Source organism: Vicugna pacos, chromosome 20 (assembly GCF_048564905.1).
Source record: "Vicugna pacos chromosome 20, VicPac4, whole genome shotgun sequence".
Lineage (NCBI taxonomy): Eukaryota > Metazoa > Chordata > Mammalia > Artiodactyla > Camelidae > Vicugna > Vicugna pacos.
Window position 1 is genome coordinate 15,168,062 of NC_133006.1, and position 19,608 is coordinate 15,187,669.

The 19,608-nt window shown below is 51.9% G+C and overlaps 1 protein-coding gene across 1 annotated transcript; it reads right to left on the bottom strand.

The window, feature by feature from the left end:
* Positions 1–87: 87 nt before the first annotated feature.
* Positions 88–17,804, bottom strand: PPP2R5D (protein phosphatase 2 regulatory subunit B'delta). The gene is made up of 16 exons (XM_006201981.3): positions 17,526–17,804; positions 12,779–12,856; positions 4,650–4,860; positions 4,200–4,399; positions 4,004–4,114; positions 3,790–3,882; positions 3,234–3,364; positions 3,038–3,097; positions 2,824–2,932; positions 2,557–2,610; positions 2,088–2,258; positions 1,856–1,983; positions 1,097–1,198; positions 941–1,013; positions 710–826; positions 88–556 (listed from the first exon to the last, which is right to left on the bottom strand). The coding sequence occupies exons 1-16, from the start codon at positions 17,778–17,780 to the stop codon at positions 419–421; spliced, it is 2,031 nt and encodes a 676-aa protein (XP_006202043.1). The 5' UTR covers positions 17,781–17,804; the 3' UTR covers positions 88–418.
* Positions 17,805–19,608: the final 1,804 nt, after the last annotated feature.

A 19,608-nucleotide genomic window follows, 5' to 3' on the forward strand; every position in this document is an offset into this window, starting at 1 on the left:
ATCTCCTGCTGTTCCCTATATGCCTGCAGTGGAGGGGGAGAAGGAGAGACATCTGGAGGTCAAATGAGACTGAAGAGGACAGAAGAGGAGCGTATGTATTCCCATGTGTATTTCTCAGAGCAGCCTCAGGTAGCTGTGGGGTGAGGAGCAGGAGGGGGCCAGGCATCCCCAAGTCATCTGAGCGCTGAGCATCAAGGTGCTCAGCCTGTCTGTACTAGCTGCAGGGAGTCATGAACACATTTGGGGGAGAAGAGGGACCACTCTGTGGGAGTCCCTGCTTCAAGTGCTGCATCCCCCTCCCTAGAGTAGAGAGGCACTGCCTTGCCCAAAGTCAGCCAGTGGGGAGCAGAGGGTGGAGGGCCAGGGCAGTGTCCCAGGGCTGAGTGGGCTGTGGCCCTGTGGCGGGAAGGTGAGGAGGTCAGAGAGCCTCCTGGCTGGCAGTTAGAAACTCTTCGGCCCGCTTGTGCGCCTCCAGTGCCTTGATGGTGTACACGTCCTGGGGCAGCTCTGACTTCCGCCGCAGCAGCACTTTCTCCTTCTTGATGTCCTTTAGCATCTGTGCGTGGGTACGCGGAAGGTGAGAAGTAGTGACCAACTCCCAAGAGCTGCTATTGTTCCCCCCCTTATTCCTTGGCTCTGCAGCTCCCATCTCCTCTGCCTCCCAGGGCTGTCTGTTCTTTCTGCTTCCCCTTCCCCCACACCCTCCCACCTGCACAGCCTCTGTCTCCACCGTCCTCTTCAGAAGCTGTATGTCCTCTGCTGTGGGGGTCTCAGTCTCCATCGAGTACACAGGGGGCAGTGGTGGAGGAGCTCGGAACATGGGATACTGAGAGGAAAAGAGGCATGGACCAGTGACTTCGCTTCCTGTTCCTCCTCAAACAAACCCTCCCCCAGCCCAAGCCAGACCCCTCAGTCCAGGGCAGCGGCAGAACAGTCTCACCTGGGGATTAAGTCGGGCCAGCTCCTCAATCTTTTGCCACATCTCTTCTCTTTCCTTCATTCGGAACCGGCCCCTGAGGGAGTAAAAGACAGGATTGGGGTTGAGAGAACAGCCCCCAGGCTGGAAGATGAACAGCCCCCGAGGAGAGGTACTCACTTCTGCTTCTCTGCCTTGTACTGTTGTGTACAGTCATCAAACAGCTTCTGATTCATCTCCATAAACAGCTTCAGGGCGTTGTAAATCAGCCCGTGGATTGTCCTACCACGAGGAAGAAAGACGAGGTACAGAAGGCCTGAGCCCGCCCTCAGTGCCAGGACCGCAATTTGCTCTCCCACGAGGGTCTCTGCTGAGAGTTTTCTCATGGACTACTCCCATTTCACTAACCTTTGTACAGTGTCAGCTCATCTCGCTGGCCAAGACATGTGACTTGAGATTGGCATTTACAAATATGGCTCTACCTGTCCATCCTTCCCCACACCCCATGCTCCAAGAGCTCCCTTCTCCCGTCTACTCCCTGCCCTCCAGCCCACACTGATGGCCTCCTGGCACCATGACAGACTGTCCACACCATGGCACACTTGCTTTTGGCAGGAAAGCCTTTTTTACAACACTGGGATTTAATACTAAGAGGATCACATCAGCTTCTCACAACATGGAATTAAATCTCCAAAGCTACGGAATATCTGACCTCAAGAAGAGATGAGACACAGGCCACTGCTCTGTTGCTTAGTAGCACAGATCTCTCACCTGAGTATCTTTTTCTCCCTGGTCAGTCCCTCAAGGTCCTATTAATGTGCTGTGGGCACCAGCCCACTTGCTGAGGGACTAGATGAGACACTGGCTCTTGAGTTCATCCACACCCTCCCAGGTTCCAAAACCAGATCCCCACTGCCCAGCCCCTCCCCAGTTCCCTACTTGTTCCAGTGGCTCTTGGAGTTCCTGTAGAGCGCAGGGAACATGATGGGAAGGACCCGGGCAGCATTGTCACTTATCAGGCTCATGATGTACTCGTTGTTCCAGTAATAGAGGGCGCGCTCAGCCACCTGGTGGGGATGGGCAGGACTCAGTGGGGATACAGTTCACTTTGCTGAAGACCCTCCTGTTTTCTGGGAAGCAGGGCCTGGGATGATCAGGGTCTGGGTCTCACCTGGAAATGGGGGCTGGAGACACACTTGGCAAGCTGGCGGAAGAGTGGTTCCATCACTTTGCTGAACTCTGAAGGTTCGATGACATCCAAAATCTCCTCTAGCTCATTCAGGAACATCACTTCCTTGGGGCTGTGGGTCTTGGGCCAGAACTTCAGAAGTCCCACAATCACCTGCGAGAAGAGGAGGACATGGGGATAAAGTTCTCACTCAACACCTGCCTGATTCTCCAGGAGGCCTTCCTGTCCTCTCCCCCACATCCTTGTGGGCACAACTTGGGGGACCTCATGTTTCTCTGGTTTGGGTCTGTTTCCTAGGTGTACAGAGGTTTGACTGCTCCTCTAGAGAAGAAACCATGTCACCTGGTGGGCCATATCCCTCCTGAGCAGCTGCTCACAGCACCGTCCACTAGGTGCAGAATGGCAAGTACTGCCAGGGAGAGGTGGACCCAGGGCCCAGGAGGGGAATTACCGGCTCAGTGAGACTGCTCTCCTTCTCCAGGAACTGTACCACGCAGTACGCCAGCTGCAAAAAGTTGCAGTAGAAAGGAGATGATGAGGTGCAGGACTCAGAAGGTTGCAAAGAGGTTGATGAAAGAAATCAAATCCCAGAACAGAAGGGAGGTGGAGAGGAATTATCCCAACTGCTCCCTCTGCCGCCCCATCGCAGGCTGGACCACCTTGCCTCCCTCCTTTTCTGCCACCAGGGTCAGGGATCGTGGGGAGGAGGGCTGCTCACCTGGGGGTGGTATACACTCAGGGACTTGACCTTGTGGAGGGGAAGCAGGACACGGATGAGGAACATCTTGTGTTCCTCCTTCAGGGGCAAGGCAAAGCCATTGATGATACTGGGAGTTAAGAGAGGGTTGTTAGGACCAAAAGGCCAGGTCCAAGCTCAATACACCCACGCTCCCAACCTTTTCAGACATGTGTGCCTCTGCCCTGCCTCTCACCTGCCCAGGATCTCCAGGAGCTCAGCAATCCCATTGTGATGCTCTGTCTCATAGATGAACCTGAGGGAAAAACAGAAGCTCTCTTTGTCACCCTGAGGCCCCTCCAGCATCCTGCAGAGCCCCACCCCGCCTCCTTTCTCCCACCCCACCTCAGTGGGGACTGGCTTTGCTCCTGAGCCCAGGCTCCTGGCCTCACCTGTAGAAGATGTGGTTGATCTGCCTACGGATATAAGCCCGGAGCCCCAAAAACTTGCCATAGATGCGATGCAAGATGGTCTTGAGGAAGTCCCGCTCTCGAGGGTCCTCACTATCAAACAGGTCCAGGAGCTGGGAGCAGGCGGGAGGAAAGGCTCCAGTGAGGCAGGAGCCAGGGAAGGCTGGGGCTGGGGTGACTTGGGTCCTGGCCAGGGAAGCCCAGAGGTTCTCTGGAGAGGGGTGTGGGGACAAGCCTCTGGGAAGAGTGACTCTATCAGATTGCTCTAACCCAGGTGACATCTGGGTATGCAAGTGTCCATGGCGGGGGAGGGGGAGGAGGTAACTGTGTTGCTTTTTTGTTTCCTTCCATTATGCTGGAAGCTTCTTAAGGGCAAAGTAGGTTTGTTTAACCCCCACAGTCAGTTTGTACCAGACACAGCTGAAACCCCACACAGTACCTATAGTCAGCAGAAGGAGCGGCTGAGACTGGAGTGAGGGGACGAGGGGCTAGAGTGCATGGACTAGAAGGAGGGGAGGCAGGAACTTCCGGGACTCACAGCAAGGACAAACTTCTGATCAATATACTTCTTGGCTATGTTTGGCTGGAAATCAGGAGACTCAAGGAAACGTAAGAAAAACTCATACACGAGCTGTGGGGAGAAAGGAGCATCCACTTAGGGGAACTCTCCAGGCACTGGGACGGCCCCCTCACTTCAAGGCTCAGGGTGCCCCATTCCCCGCAGCCAGGACACTGCCCCACTGCCCTGGTACCTGGAGATGCGGCCAAGCGGCTTCCAGAGTGGGCTCATCTTCCTCAGGGTCAAACTCGGCCCCAGTGGGATTCGATGAAGGTGGCAGCGTCCGGAAGAGGTTCACTGAAAACTGAGGGGCAGGACCCAGGTGAGAGCTCCGTCTGGGCTTCTCCAGGGCCCCTGTCCTGCCCGCGTTCCCCGTTCCCTGTGCCCACCATGGTGACGGCCTCAGGGTAAATGGCCTCGGTGACAACATCGCGGCTGTGGGTGATGTACTCCACCATCTCGTTGAGCCCTGCCCGCTTCACCTCCTTGAATTTGAGGTCACTGAGTGGGTCTGACACAAAGTCAAAGAGGACGCAACACTGGCGTAGCTTCTGGATAAACAGCTCCTCCCGCTCCTGGGTGGGCGAGTCTGGGGGCAGGCAGGCCACAGTCAGATCTCCTCCAAGGTCCTTCACTGCTGTGCCCTACTCGCCTCGCAAGGTGTTCCCCTACCCCTTCCTGCCACCATCCTGCTCCCCTGGCCCCCCCAGCTCCAGTGCAACTCCCCCTCACATTCTCTAGAACTTCCATGCCCCCAAAATATCCCCAAACCTCCATCCTGCCAACATTCACTGTGCCCAAGTCCTGGTGCCCCAGCCCCCTTGACCTTCCCCGACTACCTTTCAGGGCAGGAAGCTTCTGCAGCTCTCGGTTCTTGCTGAGGTTGAAGCGGGAGGAACTTTGCCGCCGCTCCTTCTTGACAATCTGGGGCCCCCCTGAGTACTTGATCTTGCTGAGCTGCGTTGGGGGCGGTGTGCTGTTGCTGGGACGCTTGTTGGATGACGGCGGCTGAGGCTGGGGCTGCGGCTGAGGTTGTGGCTGGGGCTGGGCCTGGTCAAATGAGCGATTCACTGAAGTCCTTTCGCCAAGCTATACTTCCCACCCCAGGCTTGGCCCACCGCCCAGCCCCCTGGCCCCCAGTCCATCTGTACAGGCCTGGATGGCGAGCAGCTGCCTCCTGCCCCAAAGGGGCCAAGGCCAGGTCAGAGAGAACTACGGGCAGGAGCCCTGGAAGGCAGGGGTCAAGAAGGCATGTCTCCCAAGTGATGCCCACGGCCTGTGCCTCATGAGCCTTCAAAATAATCGTTCCTGTTCATGAACAGGCAAGGCTAATTGATGGACTGATGGCACTGTGAGTCAGAAAAGTGGCTCTCCTGCCCGCAGGAGTGGCAGTGGTGCGGGGGTGGGGAGATGCAGGTACTGACTGAGAAGGGCTGAGTGGAACCTTCCCAGTAATGGAAACATGCTATATATTGACTGACCTGGGAGGTGGTTCATAGCATAAGGATATGGAAAAATTCATTAAGTAGTACACCTACGATTATTGTATTTTATCATTTACTGACTGTGTGACATTCTTCAGTTAAAAGGTAAAAGAAATTCTTTCCGATGTCTCAGTAGTTTAACTACTAGAAATATTGCTTAAGAAAAGTCCTAAATATAAAAAAAGGCTTTGTGTGAACACACTTTCTACAGTCTTATTTATAACAGCAAATACATAAATAGACATGGAAAACCATGGAGTTAAAATTATGTTTATGAAAACTATGTACTAAATGTAATCATACATGGTTCGACTGTGAAAAATATTACCCAAAATGTGTGATAAGTATTCTGAGAGGAAGGGAAATGCCTGCATGGAGGTATAGACACTAGGGCCTTAATTTGCCAAATCAGGAAGTCAATAGATAATATCTAAAGCGCAAAATTAAAGTAAAAGAATCTTATCTGGAGTATAAAAGTCAATCTGCAAGGAAAGAATTAGGAGTTGAAAGTGACTGCCACAAAACACCAGAAGAGGGCCCTTTTCATTACAAGCCCAAGAGTATTATCTGTACCTGTTATCACAGTGATAAAAATTATAAACAAAACAAAAAGCCTACAACAATGGAATGAAGAAAACTGCTTCCTGTGCTAAGTTAAATAGGGACAATACAAACCTGTATATACAAAATGAGCCCACGCGCATTAAAACACATGCATAGAACCCAAAACCCAATTAAGAAAAAAAAAGAACAAGTGCGTTGTGTTTGTGACTTATCTCCTGTGATGGCAGAATGATAGATGACTTTTTCCTACTTCCACATTTTTTACAAGCTGACACTGCTTATATTACAATGGGAGAAATAACAGCTAATTTCCAAAAGCTATTTCTTTACTTCCTCCCAGACATGGGTGTCAGAGCCCCATGAATCCCACCTGCAGAAGCCCACCCACAGGTACTGCTCAGATAACCCCCTGGTGGGAGAGGGGAGAGGCTGAGCCACAGGACAGCCCTTGCCCACAACAAGAGCAGAGACTGCAGCAGAACCAGAGGAATGAGGTCACATCCAGCCGGGTACCCATCCCACAGGAAAGTCGTCCTCCCGTCCTCACATCTGCCATGCTCACCTCCTCCCCAGCCCCTACTTCAGACAGTAAGAACGGGAGAAGAGGAAATCCTCTGGGATGAGGGGAGGGAGGAAGACAGAAATGTTATGCTGTGTATGCTCTTGAATTTTTTATAGAAACAATTATATCAAGCTTGTGACCTATCTGGGGATCAGAGACAGGAGAGGAGCACTGGGTCCAGCCCTGGGGCAGGCCTTGAGGTCTAGTGTAGCTCATGACCGCTCTGGCCATCTGGCCCTCTCCTGCACCTGAAATGAGCCCCAGACACCAATTCGACCAGGGGAACACAAAGAAGTGGGGCAAGAGCAGTGGTCACACACCTCCCTTGCCGTGACCACACCAACGGGATTCTGGTTGCACAGGACAAGGCACCCTGGAGTCTGGGGTCTCTCTTCCTGTATGTGGCGGATGGATCACTCCTCAGTGGAAGATAGGGAAGAGAGACAGAAGGCTGGGGGGCCAGGGCCTGGTGTGCATCAGGCTGTCCCCTGCTTCAGGCCTCCGTTTCTCTGTGGCAGGAACAGCCAAACCCTTATCTGTGGAGTTTAAGAGTCAAGAGCACAGACTTGAGCCTGACTACCTGGGTTTGACTCCTGGCTCTGCCATTTATTAGCTGAGTAACCTCCAGGAGGTCCCAAGGCCCCTGTGTGCCTCACTCTCCTCATCTGTAAGATGGGGATGACAATAGTACCGAGCTCACAGGGTTGTCATAAGGATTTAAATGAACAGCCTATGGCACACAGAAGTGCTTTATAAGCAGTTGTTGTTGTTGTTGTTGTTATTATTACTATTATTATTTTATTATTTTATATCCTATCCCTGGATTTTAGGAGTACAGCCTGGAAATTCTTGAAACCAGCACACCTCAGATACTCCTCAGAGTTTGTTATCCTCCTTGCTTTAAAATGGGGGAACCCAAGAAAGCAGTGCATCTTTCAAGACCCACCTTCTTCCAAAAAGCCTTCTCAGATCAGTCCAGGCCTTGTGTATCCCTCCGCCCCAACCTCCCGACACTACTCGTCTGCTCCATTGGCTCTGTGATCATCGCCAGTGGCACCTCTTGCTCGAGCTGTTCACATGTCATCCTCCCATTAGAATGCAAGTCCCTTGAAAGCCAGGACCCTGCTTGTACCCCTCTGGGTCTCCTCAGCACTGGCATGTAATAGGCATTCAACAAATGCTTGGTTGCTTGATTGATGGGGGCGCCAAGCCCAGGCATGTCCCCACAGGCCCCTCCTGTCCTGACTTAGGAACCCTCAGAACTGAGCCCTGCACAGTGAGGGGAGCAGAGTGGGAAGGAGAAACACTAGTGAGACAGTGGCAGCTGAGGAACAAGACTCAGGAAGGACACGCCTCTCCCTCCTCCCAAATAAGATGCAGACACCCTGAACCACTGAGGGACATTCAGAGAAAGGAGGCATTCTTCCCAGAAAGGGCAAAGTCAGGCCTCAATTTTCTCTGCTAATGAGAGGGATGGACTAAATCAGTAGGTTGCCAAACATTCTCCAAGTAAGGTTTCAAGAGAACAGAGGCTGCATGGCTGAAAATCAAAGTTTAAAAAAACCACCCAATGAGTTGATGCCTAAGGTCCCTTCCCCACCAGGATGGTGGTATTGAAGGCTGGAGAGCAGCTGAGCCGGCTTAGCCCACCCCACCCCCACCCCACTGGGCCACCCTGGTTTTATAAGGACCATTAGCTCCCAGGCCCCAGATACAACAAGCATCTGAGAGACAGCTGGTCCGGCCAGCAAAACCCGGGTCTGTTCACTCTGCTTATGAAACATACTCGTCAGAAGGGCCGTATGGGTGTAGGGCAGCAACTCACTCACGCTCAACCCTTTCTCCCAAAAGCCCGAGCTTCCGACTTCTCCTTTACTGACCTGGGCTGGAGACTAGGTGTCCCCAGGAGAACCTTCTGCAGCCATCAGGGCATGGGTGGACACTGACCAAAGGTAAGCTGGCCAACCTGCCCGCTACCTGCGCCTGTGTCCTGCCTGGTCCCACTTCTGAGACTCCGTAGTGGCCATCTCTTCTGCCTGAAGAACCTCCTCCTCCCACTTCTAAACTCACAACACGATCTGAACTCCAAGAAGCCTTCCTAGATTCAGGCCTCTGGTATCAAGTGGGGCTTTGAATTTCCACACCATGCTCACACTCAAGAGACTGCGACCAAGCTTGCCCACTCTAAACCAATCCTATTCCAACTTGATGCTAACACAGCCACTGGTCATAACTAAACTCATATATTTAAATATAGATAAAGTAGGACGTAGGAATGTAATTTAAGCACAATAGAAAGTACTACAGGAGAAAGGCAAAAGATAAAATTATCAGTGAAAAACAGAGATTAATGTTACAGCTTTTGCATAATGAATTAACTAGCAGAATAAAGATCATTTTAGTTTGAAACCCTGAAAATCACAGAAGCATTCTCTCCTGTACTGACATCTGGAGCTCTGTCTGGCTGGGCTTCATTCAGTCCTTCCTTCATTGATTCAATAAACATGCTACATAGTAGAGAGTAACAGGTGACTAAGACGTGGCCCTTGTGGGCAAGACGGACAGGAGAGCGGCCATTAGAGCCAAGGCATCACCAAACCAGAGGCCAAAGAATGCGGGAACACAGAGGGCTGGGTGACAACATGTGCCTGAAGATTAAGGAAAGTCATCCCTGAAGATGTGACCTTGGATTTGACATGGATTTAGGCAAAGAAAGAAAGGAGAGAGAGAAAGCAGTCCAGGCCAATGGGAAGGCATCCGTATGGGCCCTGAGCCATAAAAAGCCTGTCGTGTTGGAAGACATCAAGTCCGAGGGGTAGGACACCACGAGGGGCACTGGAAGAATGGGAGGGGCAGCTCAGGATGGCCGGGGGTGCAAACCTGAATTTATGAGCAATGAGATGCCAACAGGGGTTTTTAAGTTAAAGGAGAGCAAAAATGTTTTTAGGATAACAACTCTGGCTACAAGGATGTCAGGGAATTGGGGAGATTGGGATCATGTCTTCCTCCCTCTGTCCCTGCTCCCAGAACTCAGGACAGGGCACAGCACATAGAAAAGTCCACAGCACTGAACTGCTTTCTCTGAATACAGATCAGGAAAGACCACTGGCCTACAGTAGTGGCAGGTCCCACTGAGTCTGTCCTAACCTCTCAAGGCTCCTTTCCATGGTAAGACTCTTCTAGAATCTCAGAACCAGCATATCAGGTCATTGAGAACACAGGAGAACTGGCCCCCAAGGCACACAGACCTGGGATGAATTCCAGCTCTGCTGTTTCACTGTCGAGTAAAAGTTATTTACTGTCACTGCGCCTCAGTTTCGTCTGTACAATGGGGATGATGATGATAACAGATGACCTCAGGGGAGTGTTGTAAAGATTAAATGAGAAGATTATAAGATTAAATGCATGCAGAGTACTTAGCTCAGTTCCTGGTACAGAGTGTCCCCCCAAAATTCACGTCAACCCAACATCTGTGAATGTGACCTTATTTGGAAACGGGGTCTTTGTAGATGTAATCAAGCTAAAATGAGGTCACACTGGATTAGGGTGAGCCGTAAATCCAACATGACTGGTGTCCTTATAAGAGGGCGGAAATGTGGACAGAGACTCAGGCATACAGGAGAACACTGAGTGAGGACAGAGGCAGAGACCAGAGTGGGGCATCGACAAGCCAAGGGACGCCAAGGATTGCACAGCCACCAGGTACTAGGAGAGAGCCACGGGAGAGGTTCTTTCCTAGAACCTCAGAGGAACATGGCCTGCTGACACCTTTAGTTCAGACTTCTGGCCTCCAAAACTGTGAGAGAATAAACTGCTGTTATTTTAAGCCACCCAGCTTGTGGTAATTAGTTTTGGCTGACCCAGGAAACTAATACACAGGTAATTGCTCAATAAAATAAATGTTGGTTGCTATAATTATTATTAGGATACACCAGAAAGACTGACAAATGCTGGACATTGGGTAAATTTGGCTGTGACAGCCCAAAACTGGGGACTAGCAAAAGGGCAAGAGAAGGAGGGTACCAAACAGCTTTTGATGACCTGGGCCTCCCAGCCTGGCAGCCAACTATTCTACTGTCCCTCTGCCTAAGGCCACTCTGCGTACATGTAAGTACGTTTCCCCCAAAATCATGGAGCAGAATTCCTGCAGCTGCCTCAACCAGGTGAGCCCTGAGCAGCGTTTCACAAAGCAGAGCCCAAGGTGAACGCAACATGCTCCTTTTCCAGAGGGCAGTGGAGAAATCACATCAGCTGGACTCAGCATACTTAACCTGCTTCATTTGCCTTCATCTGCCTACCCACAAAAGGGGAGGCTGTAAGGTTCCTTCCAGCTCTCATCTGAAGTTGGTTTGTTTCCTCATTCACTCACTGATGCATTCAGATGCTGGTGCCTCAGGTGTGTGTGCCAGGGCCTTTGGCGTGAGCAAGAGCCTCTCAGGGCTCACGTGTTAACACAGGAGACAACCAATACACAATGAATTCCCACGGAACTGTTCCATTACAGCTGTGGTTAAGTGCGGCTGTGGTGTGGTGCTGGGTGCCAGGAGCCCTGAGTGAGTCCTGGGCCCGGGGATGGGGGTGGGTGGTTCAGGAAATGACAGGCAGTCTGTCTAGTAACTGAACAGGCAGGAGTATCCTGATGTATCTTCATAAAAGCAATGGAAGTCATGAATACTAGTTGATACAGTTCAAATAAAGACATCTTCACAGATCTTCAAGAAAAGCATAGGCTACTCCTCCCTAAAAGGTCATAAAGTTAATGTACATCCATGTTTCCTAAGTTATTAGCCTCTATTTTGTAAACCATAGAAATCACAATTCTCAGATCAGTATATCAGAAGAATAAGAATGCTTCTGAATTCCTGTAATCTGTATTTTGACTTAGGATCATACAGTGCATTGTAAAAGGCTTTATTTAGACTATCTGTGAACTTAATATATGTTAATTAATAAAACTGAATGGTTTTAACATGTTGAAAAAAAAAAAGGTGAGAGATGGGAAGCAGCCCCTGAGCTATTCCCTCCTGTCCCTTTAAATCCTGTTTCTGAGTCTCTTGCCGCTTTGAATGTCAATTGCCTAACAGCCTCCCAACCACCTTCCCAGCCTCCCAACCACCTGCCCAGCGGGGTCCCACGCATGTTACTGGCTCCTGAAGGGGAGACTGAGCCTGGATGGTATGCTCCCCAGAAGCATCTCCTGGTGATCTGTGAACCCTGGGCACCAGCACACAGGTGTGGGCCTCCTTCCCTCAGAGTTCATAGTCTGCTGGGGAGAAACACATCCAGGAAAAAACAGTGCCAGCACTGAGGGACAAGGACTGGCCTACAGACATGTCTGGATGCCAGTGTAAGTGCAAAGGAAGAAGGAATTTTGCTTCTGTGGCCCTCAAGTCCCATGTCTGTAAAATGGGGAAAACCTACCCAGCTTCCTCTGATTAGTCAAGTAAAATGATGGCTGCAGGTGTGAAAAGTGCTTGGCTCTCCTTGGAGGTGACGGGGCCAGGAGTACCCAGAAAAATCTAAATCCAGAGTTAACCCCAATCAAACCCTTGTTAACTGATCTCCTCTCCCCTTTCCAAACCACAAGACCTGCCCGTCATTAGAGCGCTCCGCTGCCTGGTAGCCTCCGTCCCTCTGAACAGTTTAGAACGGGAGGGAGGAAGCACAAAGACCAACGGTCACCAGCTTCCGGGTAACACAGGCACTTGCACCACATGCTCCCAGGACTGTTCACCATCCAGAGCATCCCACTAAGCACACTCCCAAACTTCCCAAGACACACTACACTCTGAATTTCCTTAAGTGCCCTGCCTCCTATGCACGCTTCTATTGCCATTTATTGCTTTACAGCCCTAGACTGCCAAGCTGTGGCGACCTCTGCTCACGACAGTCCTTCAGTAGCTCCCATCTGATTGGGACCAAGGGCCGTGGACCCAGCCCTGCTCGACTCAGGGACACCAGCCAATCCCCACCCCCTGCCCTGCCCAGAGCTATGCTGAACCCACTCGCCGCCCCACTGAGCAACCAATGTACTTTTTCCCTCCTCCCCAGGACCCCTAGCTTTTTGCCCTAAGAGGGAAGGAATTCTCAACACTCCAAGTTGGTAGACAGAGAATCGACTTTCACAGGAATCGCTGGGAAGTGGGAAGAACTGGAGGGCTTATTTGGTCCATAGCAGCCAAAGGGAAAGCCTGCCAGAGGGCAGTCTGGACGGGCTGTCCAGGCCCCTCCCTGGCTATGAAAGCCTCTTTCCCTTCTGCTCGGATAACCTCTGGCCCCCCGGGATCCCTCACCCCACTGGCCATGAAGAGCTGGAGCGCACCTGCACCGTAACTAGGGCTGTGCCCAAGTTCATTACCTCTTCCGTGCTCTCGCCTCCACCATCTTTGCCCGAGCTGCTGGGCTTGGCTGTGCCTTTGGCAAGCTTGGGAGGCTCCTGCAGGGAGATGAGGGAAGAGTTAGCAGATGCTGGGCAAGGGAGAGCCTTATCCACATCCCTTAGGTATTTGTTGTAATTCTCCTCCATCAACTGAATCAGTCCATCAGTCAGAACCACTGAGCTCCTAACTTGAACCTGAGGCAGTGGGGATGGGAGTTAGGGTACACACAAGGAGACTCAGTCCCTCCAAGGTGCCAAGGAGTTTAGAATCTGGTTAGGAAGACGTCTCTAAGACACGACAATTCAGCATGACCATGGTCTGTCGCCTCACAAGGCTGGTGTATGTCAAGCAAGAACCAGGGTGAGGAGTCTTAAGGGAAAAGTATCACAGAATGAGCTGCTCTGACTGGTTTCGGGGTAAATCGGGCAGAGGGGGCTTGAGGTTCTCATGCTGGAGGGGAGGGAGTCACCACTCTACCCTCAAGGCCACCTGCAAAGACCTGGAATACCATTTTTGGATGTCACAAATGGCACCCAGACTAGAAAGTGCTACTGGCATAATCAGGGGGCCCAGGGATGACAACAGGTACAGGCTTGGCCCAAGAGTGCCTCAGCAGTCAAGCGCAGAGACAGGGACGGGGGGAGCCCTGAATGGCTACAAAAAGTGAGCACTAGTCCGAAGTCTCCCTCAGGAACCAGGCCACTGGCTCAGAGCACTGACCTGCCCAGCATCTCTTCCTATCCTTCCGGCCAAAAAAAGCAACTGCCCAGGGAAAGGATGGGGAAAATGTGAAAAATACTTGGGGATTTAGGTCTCCCTACAAGCTCAACACAAATCACCCACGTGCTGTGGCTGTCACGGCAGCTCACGCGACCTGCTGTCCAGTTAACAGAACTGTGCAGAGTACTTGGCTCTGGGGGACACAGAACCGCCCCATCCTTGGCACTGATGGGGCCATTCTGGATGATCTGGTTCAGTCAGGAGCATCAGACATTGGGAGGGACAAAGACACATGCTAGGTTTTCTTCGGGAGAAATACAACCCATACTGGGAGTAGATTCAAAAGCATGTCCTGAGAGCAACAGCTGCAGGAACTGGGAGAGTTAACAATGGAAGGAGGAGTCACGGCGGGTGGGGTAGCAAGAAAGATCTTTACAAATAAACGAAGGGCTGCCATGTGGACTAAAGATGCAACTTGTTCTGTGTGGATCCAGAGTCCCAAGAGCCAGGCCCTGCCTTTCAGGGCAGGAAGACAGACTGAGGCTCCAGAAGAGGAAGACTTTTCTCCAGGAGCAGCTGCACAGAAAGCAGCTGCCTGGTGAGGCTGTGAATCCCCCAGTCCTGAGAGTATTCAAGCAGAGGTGCATTCAAGTCATCCTCACCCCGCCACCGAGGCATGGCGCACAAGGGACTCAAGCCTTAAATGAAGATCGGGTTGGAGGACCTTGGAAATCACTTCCAGCTCTGAGGTTCTGTGACTTGACAGCACCTGAGCCCCTTCAGTAAGAAGTGTTAAATCAAGTATTTGTGACAATGAGGGGAAAAGGATTTCGGGGAGGAGAGAGCTTCCTGTGGGCTGGAATCCGGGGGCAGGGAGGTAGAAAGCCACTCCCAGGCGTGGAGCAGCCCCAGGCAGTCACACCCGCAGGGCCCCTCACAGTGGGCTGAGCGCGCTCCCATGCCCACCGCCCAGGCTGGGCACACTCACTGCTTGCCAAGGGGCCAGGGAGCGGTGCAGAGCGGTGGGTGGAGGGGAAAAGGATGAGGGGGGTGAGGGCAGGATGCAACACCTAGGTGACCATCTGCACACACACCCCAGACGTGGGCCTCTCGGACAAAGCTGACCCATCTGCACACACACCTCATCTCTCTACGTGATCATAAGCTCCTCATTCCTTTTTGTACTCCTCCACCCACCCTACAGCACTCAGACACATCTCTCAGGGAACATGTCAAAGAGAAATCCCGGCTGCCTGAGTGTGTGTAGGTGTGTGGAGGCGTGGGGAAACCAGGCCCGCCACCCCTGCTCCCTGGCTCCTGCAGAACAGGTGACATGCACACATTTCAGCCCAGCCCATCATCAGGTGCACAGCCTTGTGGTATGGAGACAGCCCGGTGGTCCAGGCCCAACTCTTACTTGTTAGGTAAGCATGGGCGAGTCACTACTCTCACCAAGCTTCACTTTCCTATTCTATTGAGTGCTGACAATCATAGTCCCTAATTCCCTTTAGCACAGTGTCTGGCATGTGAAAACCTTAATGTCAGTCAGTGTTATTACTATTATTATGAACAAGAAGAAAGCGGGAGGGGACAGGGGCACCCCACCCAGGAACCTAAAAGAGAGAAGTCCCAGATTAGAACATGAGGGAAGAAGGATGCAAATACTCGCAAGGACTGACTTTTCACCCATCCATTAAGTGCCTACTGTGTGCAAGAGAGATGCCAAACCAAAATGGAGCTTAGTTATTATCTCAAGGGTGAAGAAAAGACCTGTCTTAATTCCAGTCCAAGGGAACACAAAAGGGCCATAAGTGACCTACCAAGTGTTCTGCAAATTCAGGAGAGGAGAGAGAGCTCACCCCCAACTGGGGGTTCAGGATGGTCTTCAGGGAGGAGGCTGTGAGGTTTGGCAAGGAACGGGACCAGCAGAGACAAAGGAGAAAGGGGAGAGGTGACGGATAAGCAATACAGATCCTCCATCCCACCTCCTCTTTGCCCCCACCCTACCCAGGCAAACCCCAGTCACATTGTCAGGATTTGTCGACCACTGAAGGAGGCCAAGTGCAACTAGAAATCAAAAACAGAGTTAAACCTTCAAGGAGATCAGAGATGCCTGGCCTCATGCACCCCAATCCTTCCAATACTGTTTCCCAACCAAACATTTACACCTGTAGTCCTAGCAAGACTAAGAATTTTTCTTCTTCTCAATCCTCTAGTAGTGAAAGGCTTTCTGTGGATGGGGCAGTATCTGTTCTATCAGATGAAAAACTACAGATAGGTGTGGACCTCCGCAGCTTTCCTAGAAATTCCATGCCTTCCACACTCCTGGAAGGAGCCCCCCAGCCCTTGATGTGGCTGATCTGTGTGTGCATCATCCACAGCTAAGCTGCCCAAACCACCTCAGCATACCCACTCCCCAAGGGCACGGAGCCCGGGGAGGGCACACAAACCCGCCTAGCACAGCACCCCAGGAGGTTCTGTGCTTGCTACACCATCACCAACCCGACACTCAGAACTTTAGGCCCTGAGAGGTTATGGGGACAATCCAGAATCAGAGCTTCCTGGCAAACTTCCAACAGCCCCCGGAAAAAGACTAATTGATAAGGTCAGAGACGGCAGCCCAGTAACCCAGCCAATCAGAAGGCAAATGAAAGCAAGACACCACGGGGTCATAAAGTGGGTGTGCAGAACACCAGGCCAGAGCCAGCGCCCACCATGAGGGGCCAGCCCTAGGAGAGTAGAAGCTGGCGGAGGCTGGAACTGGTATCCTAGCATCCTCTGTGTGAGTCTGTACCTCAAAGGAACCACACCTCTGAGTCAGACCTCAGCAACAGCAGGAAATAGAGGGTAGAGAAAGACAGGGACGAAGAGGGGAAGGCGGTTCAGAGGTAGAAGAGGAAGGTGAAAGAAGGCAACAACATTCAGAGACAGTCTGTGTCAGGACACCAGGACAAAGGCAAGGGTGTCCAGAGGTTGCTGCCCTGTGGAGTAAGAAGAAAAACTAATCTGATAGTGAGGGCAGAATCCCAATTTAAGGATGTTGTGGCCCAGGAAAGAGAAACCCAGCGCTGGAAAAGGAAAAATACAAAGGTTATCCTCAGATTAGGAATAAGAGGAGGAGTCTGCGCAGATTAGGAAAGGTGACCGGTTTAGGATGAACCTGGGAGTGGGTTGATGCCTGTCAGAGGGGCTTTGGTACAAAAGAGGCCATTAAGTCAGGAAATCTGATGTTACATCTGGGCCTCCAGCAGGCTGTGTGACCTTGGACAAGTCCCTTCCCCTGTCCCCTTGTCGGGGCCTCAGTCTCCTCATCTATATCACTAGGGATTGCACTGAATGCGCTCAGACACACTGACGTTCTTAGGTTCCATCGGCAGAAGGAAGGGCTCAGTCCTGGCTTACAAGTTTGTGTGTTAAGGAAGAACTAGAGGGAGGGGCCTAGGCCAGATTCGGTGGAGGAGAGAGAAAGCAGAGCCGTTCTAGGTCAAGGAGCTTGGCGGGGAGGGAGAAGGGGCTGTAGGGATGGTGGAGAAAGCAGGCCCAGGCCCAGGCGGGTGAGAGGAGGAGGGAAGAGAAGGGGCTGCGCGGGGTTGGGGAGGGGGGTGGTCAGTTTTGGAGGGAGGTGCTGTCTCAGATGAGGGGCTGTCCCAAACGGCAAACGGGTGGGGGATGGGGAGGTGATGGGGGTAGAAAAAGCAGGGGAGTGACCTGGGAGTGAGGCAGGATCAGGAGGGAGGAGGTTACCCTGGGCCAGGGGTCGGTGCACGGAGGAGGGGAGGGAGGTGCATGTGGGGGGACTCCATCCCGGGCAAAGGGTGGGAGATTTCCCAGCTGCGGCACAGGCTAGGGGTGCGACCAGCAGCGGGGGCGGAGGGCTGGCCCTGGGAGTCCTCCGGGGGCCGGACGGGAGGGTCAGTCTGGGGCTGTCCCGGGCCTGGCTCAGGCCCCTCCCAGAGCTCCGCGCAGGCCCCGAGGCGGAGGCACGAGGAAAAGGGCCACGCTTACCTTCTCCTTCTTCAGTTTATAGGGCATCTCGGCCCGTCCGGACCCGGCCCGGCTCCTGCGGCCCCGCTCCGGCTCCGGCTTTGCTCGGCCGCACTCGGCCCGCTCGGCTTCTCTTCGCCACCGCCTGCGCGCTGCGCCCCGGTCGAGCGGTATCTGCGCCTCCAATTGGCCGGAACTCTTACAAACCTGCCTGACAACCAGGCGCCGCCTTCTCCGATTGGCCGCTGGAGCCAAGCGGCTTCCTTTTTTTCTCATTGGAAAGGAAGAGTACAAACCGCCAGGGTTCGGCTCCCATAATTGGCTGAAGTGGAAGGTCCCGCCCTAAAGGGGGTCGAGCTTAGCGTGGGAGGCGGGGGTCAGGGGAAACCCGGGTTTAGCACAAAGTGCCGCACTTCGGCGTCTGCTGTGCGTCGGCTTCGTCCATTCTTCGCAGCCTTTTTCCTTTCCCCACTGCTACTCCGCCCAGTCCGAATTGAAGGAAAGAAGCCCTAAAATGAAGGGTACCTTTCTTCATCAGGGTAACGTAGCACTAATTGCCTACGCAAAATCGGTGGAGAGAGCTCCCAGAAGTCCTCGAGGGCATCTGTTTCCTAGGAAAGGCTGGAGGAGTTTCAAAGGGGAAGCCTGGCAGATCGGGACTGGGGTGAAATGAGATGAGAATCCCGAGCTTGTTGCAACTTTGGACAGAGGATCCCCGTTCCTACTGCACTGGGGCTGGGGAACCAGCTAGACCTGAGCACTTGCGAATGCAATGGAAATGCTACCTCATTATTGAGTGTCTGACGAAATGCATCCCTTACTCCCCACCCAGCCCAAGCCAGTGTCCTATGGATAAGATCAGTTCCTGCCCTCAAGGAGTTCACAGTCTGGTGAAGTTCACAGTGGTGCATAAACAGATGATTAAGATACAATGTATTAAATTACACAAACCTCGAGGTGACTGGAGTATGTTTCAGAAAGTCAACTCCAGTAGCCGATTGACTTGAAGAAACTGCAGAAGGCACAAGAATCTGCCTGAAGTCCTCGAACAGGAGAATAATGTTATAAAGCAGTGGCCATAGGCATGGAGAAGAAAGGACAAAATTGGGAAATGTGTAGAATCAACAGGATTTGGTGATTCATCGGATTGTGGGAAGGATGGTAAGGGAAAGGGAGGGGTCGAGGATGACTTCTGAAAGCCGTCAGAGATGTAGGAGGAAAATTGGTGTCATGATGGCAAAGGAAGTATAAAAGGATTGGTCAATAGTGTCAGGTTAATGCCAGAGAAAGGCTGAGTAAGATCAAGATCAAACAGTATCACCTATATTCTGCAGTTAAGAGGTTACAGGGGAATCTTTGCAGGAAAGTTTCAAAAGAGTGGAAGGAAAGTTATAGTGGGTTGAAGAGTAAGCAAGAGGCATGGAAGTAAAGGCAACAAATCAAGGCTCCTGGTTATCTTACAGAAGTAATATTTGGCTTTCAATAACTAATGATAGGCGGAGGGTGTAACTCAGTGGTAGAGCGAAGCTTAGTGTGCACAAGGTCCTAGGTTCAATCCCCAGTACCTCTATTAAAATAAATAAGTAAATAAATAAACCTAATTACCTACCCCCCAAAATATTTTAAAAAAAAAAGAAAAAAAACTAATGACGATTTCAAGGTAATGCCGAGTGGACAGCATACCAACCATTATTTGCTGGGAGAAGAGCCTGGGAGGAAAGGATGTTTATTTGTGGACGAATATTTGTGTTGTCTGTATGGGTGCTGACCTAAGCAGGATACCAGATGTATTTACCCACTCCCAAGGCCTCAAGGAGCACTATAGCCCTGAGGCCTGGATCTTGCCTGCTACTGTGTAAAGCAGTCATATCCTCTTTGGACCCACCCCATCATCCTCCGGGTCCTTGTTCCCTTTGAGAGTCAGGGAACTGAGCCACAGAGTTTAGAACTACCAAATGGGAACTTCCATCCTTGTGAATTCAGGACTGTTCTTGCATGCTGTTTTAAAGATATAGAACTGGTTGGGGAGTGGGAGTGGTGTATAGCTCAATGGTATAACACATGCTTAGTATACACAAGGTCCTGGGTTCAACCCCAGTACCTC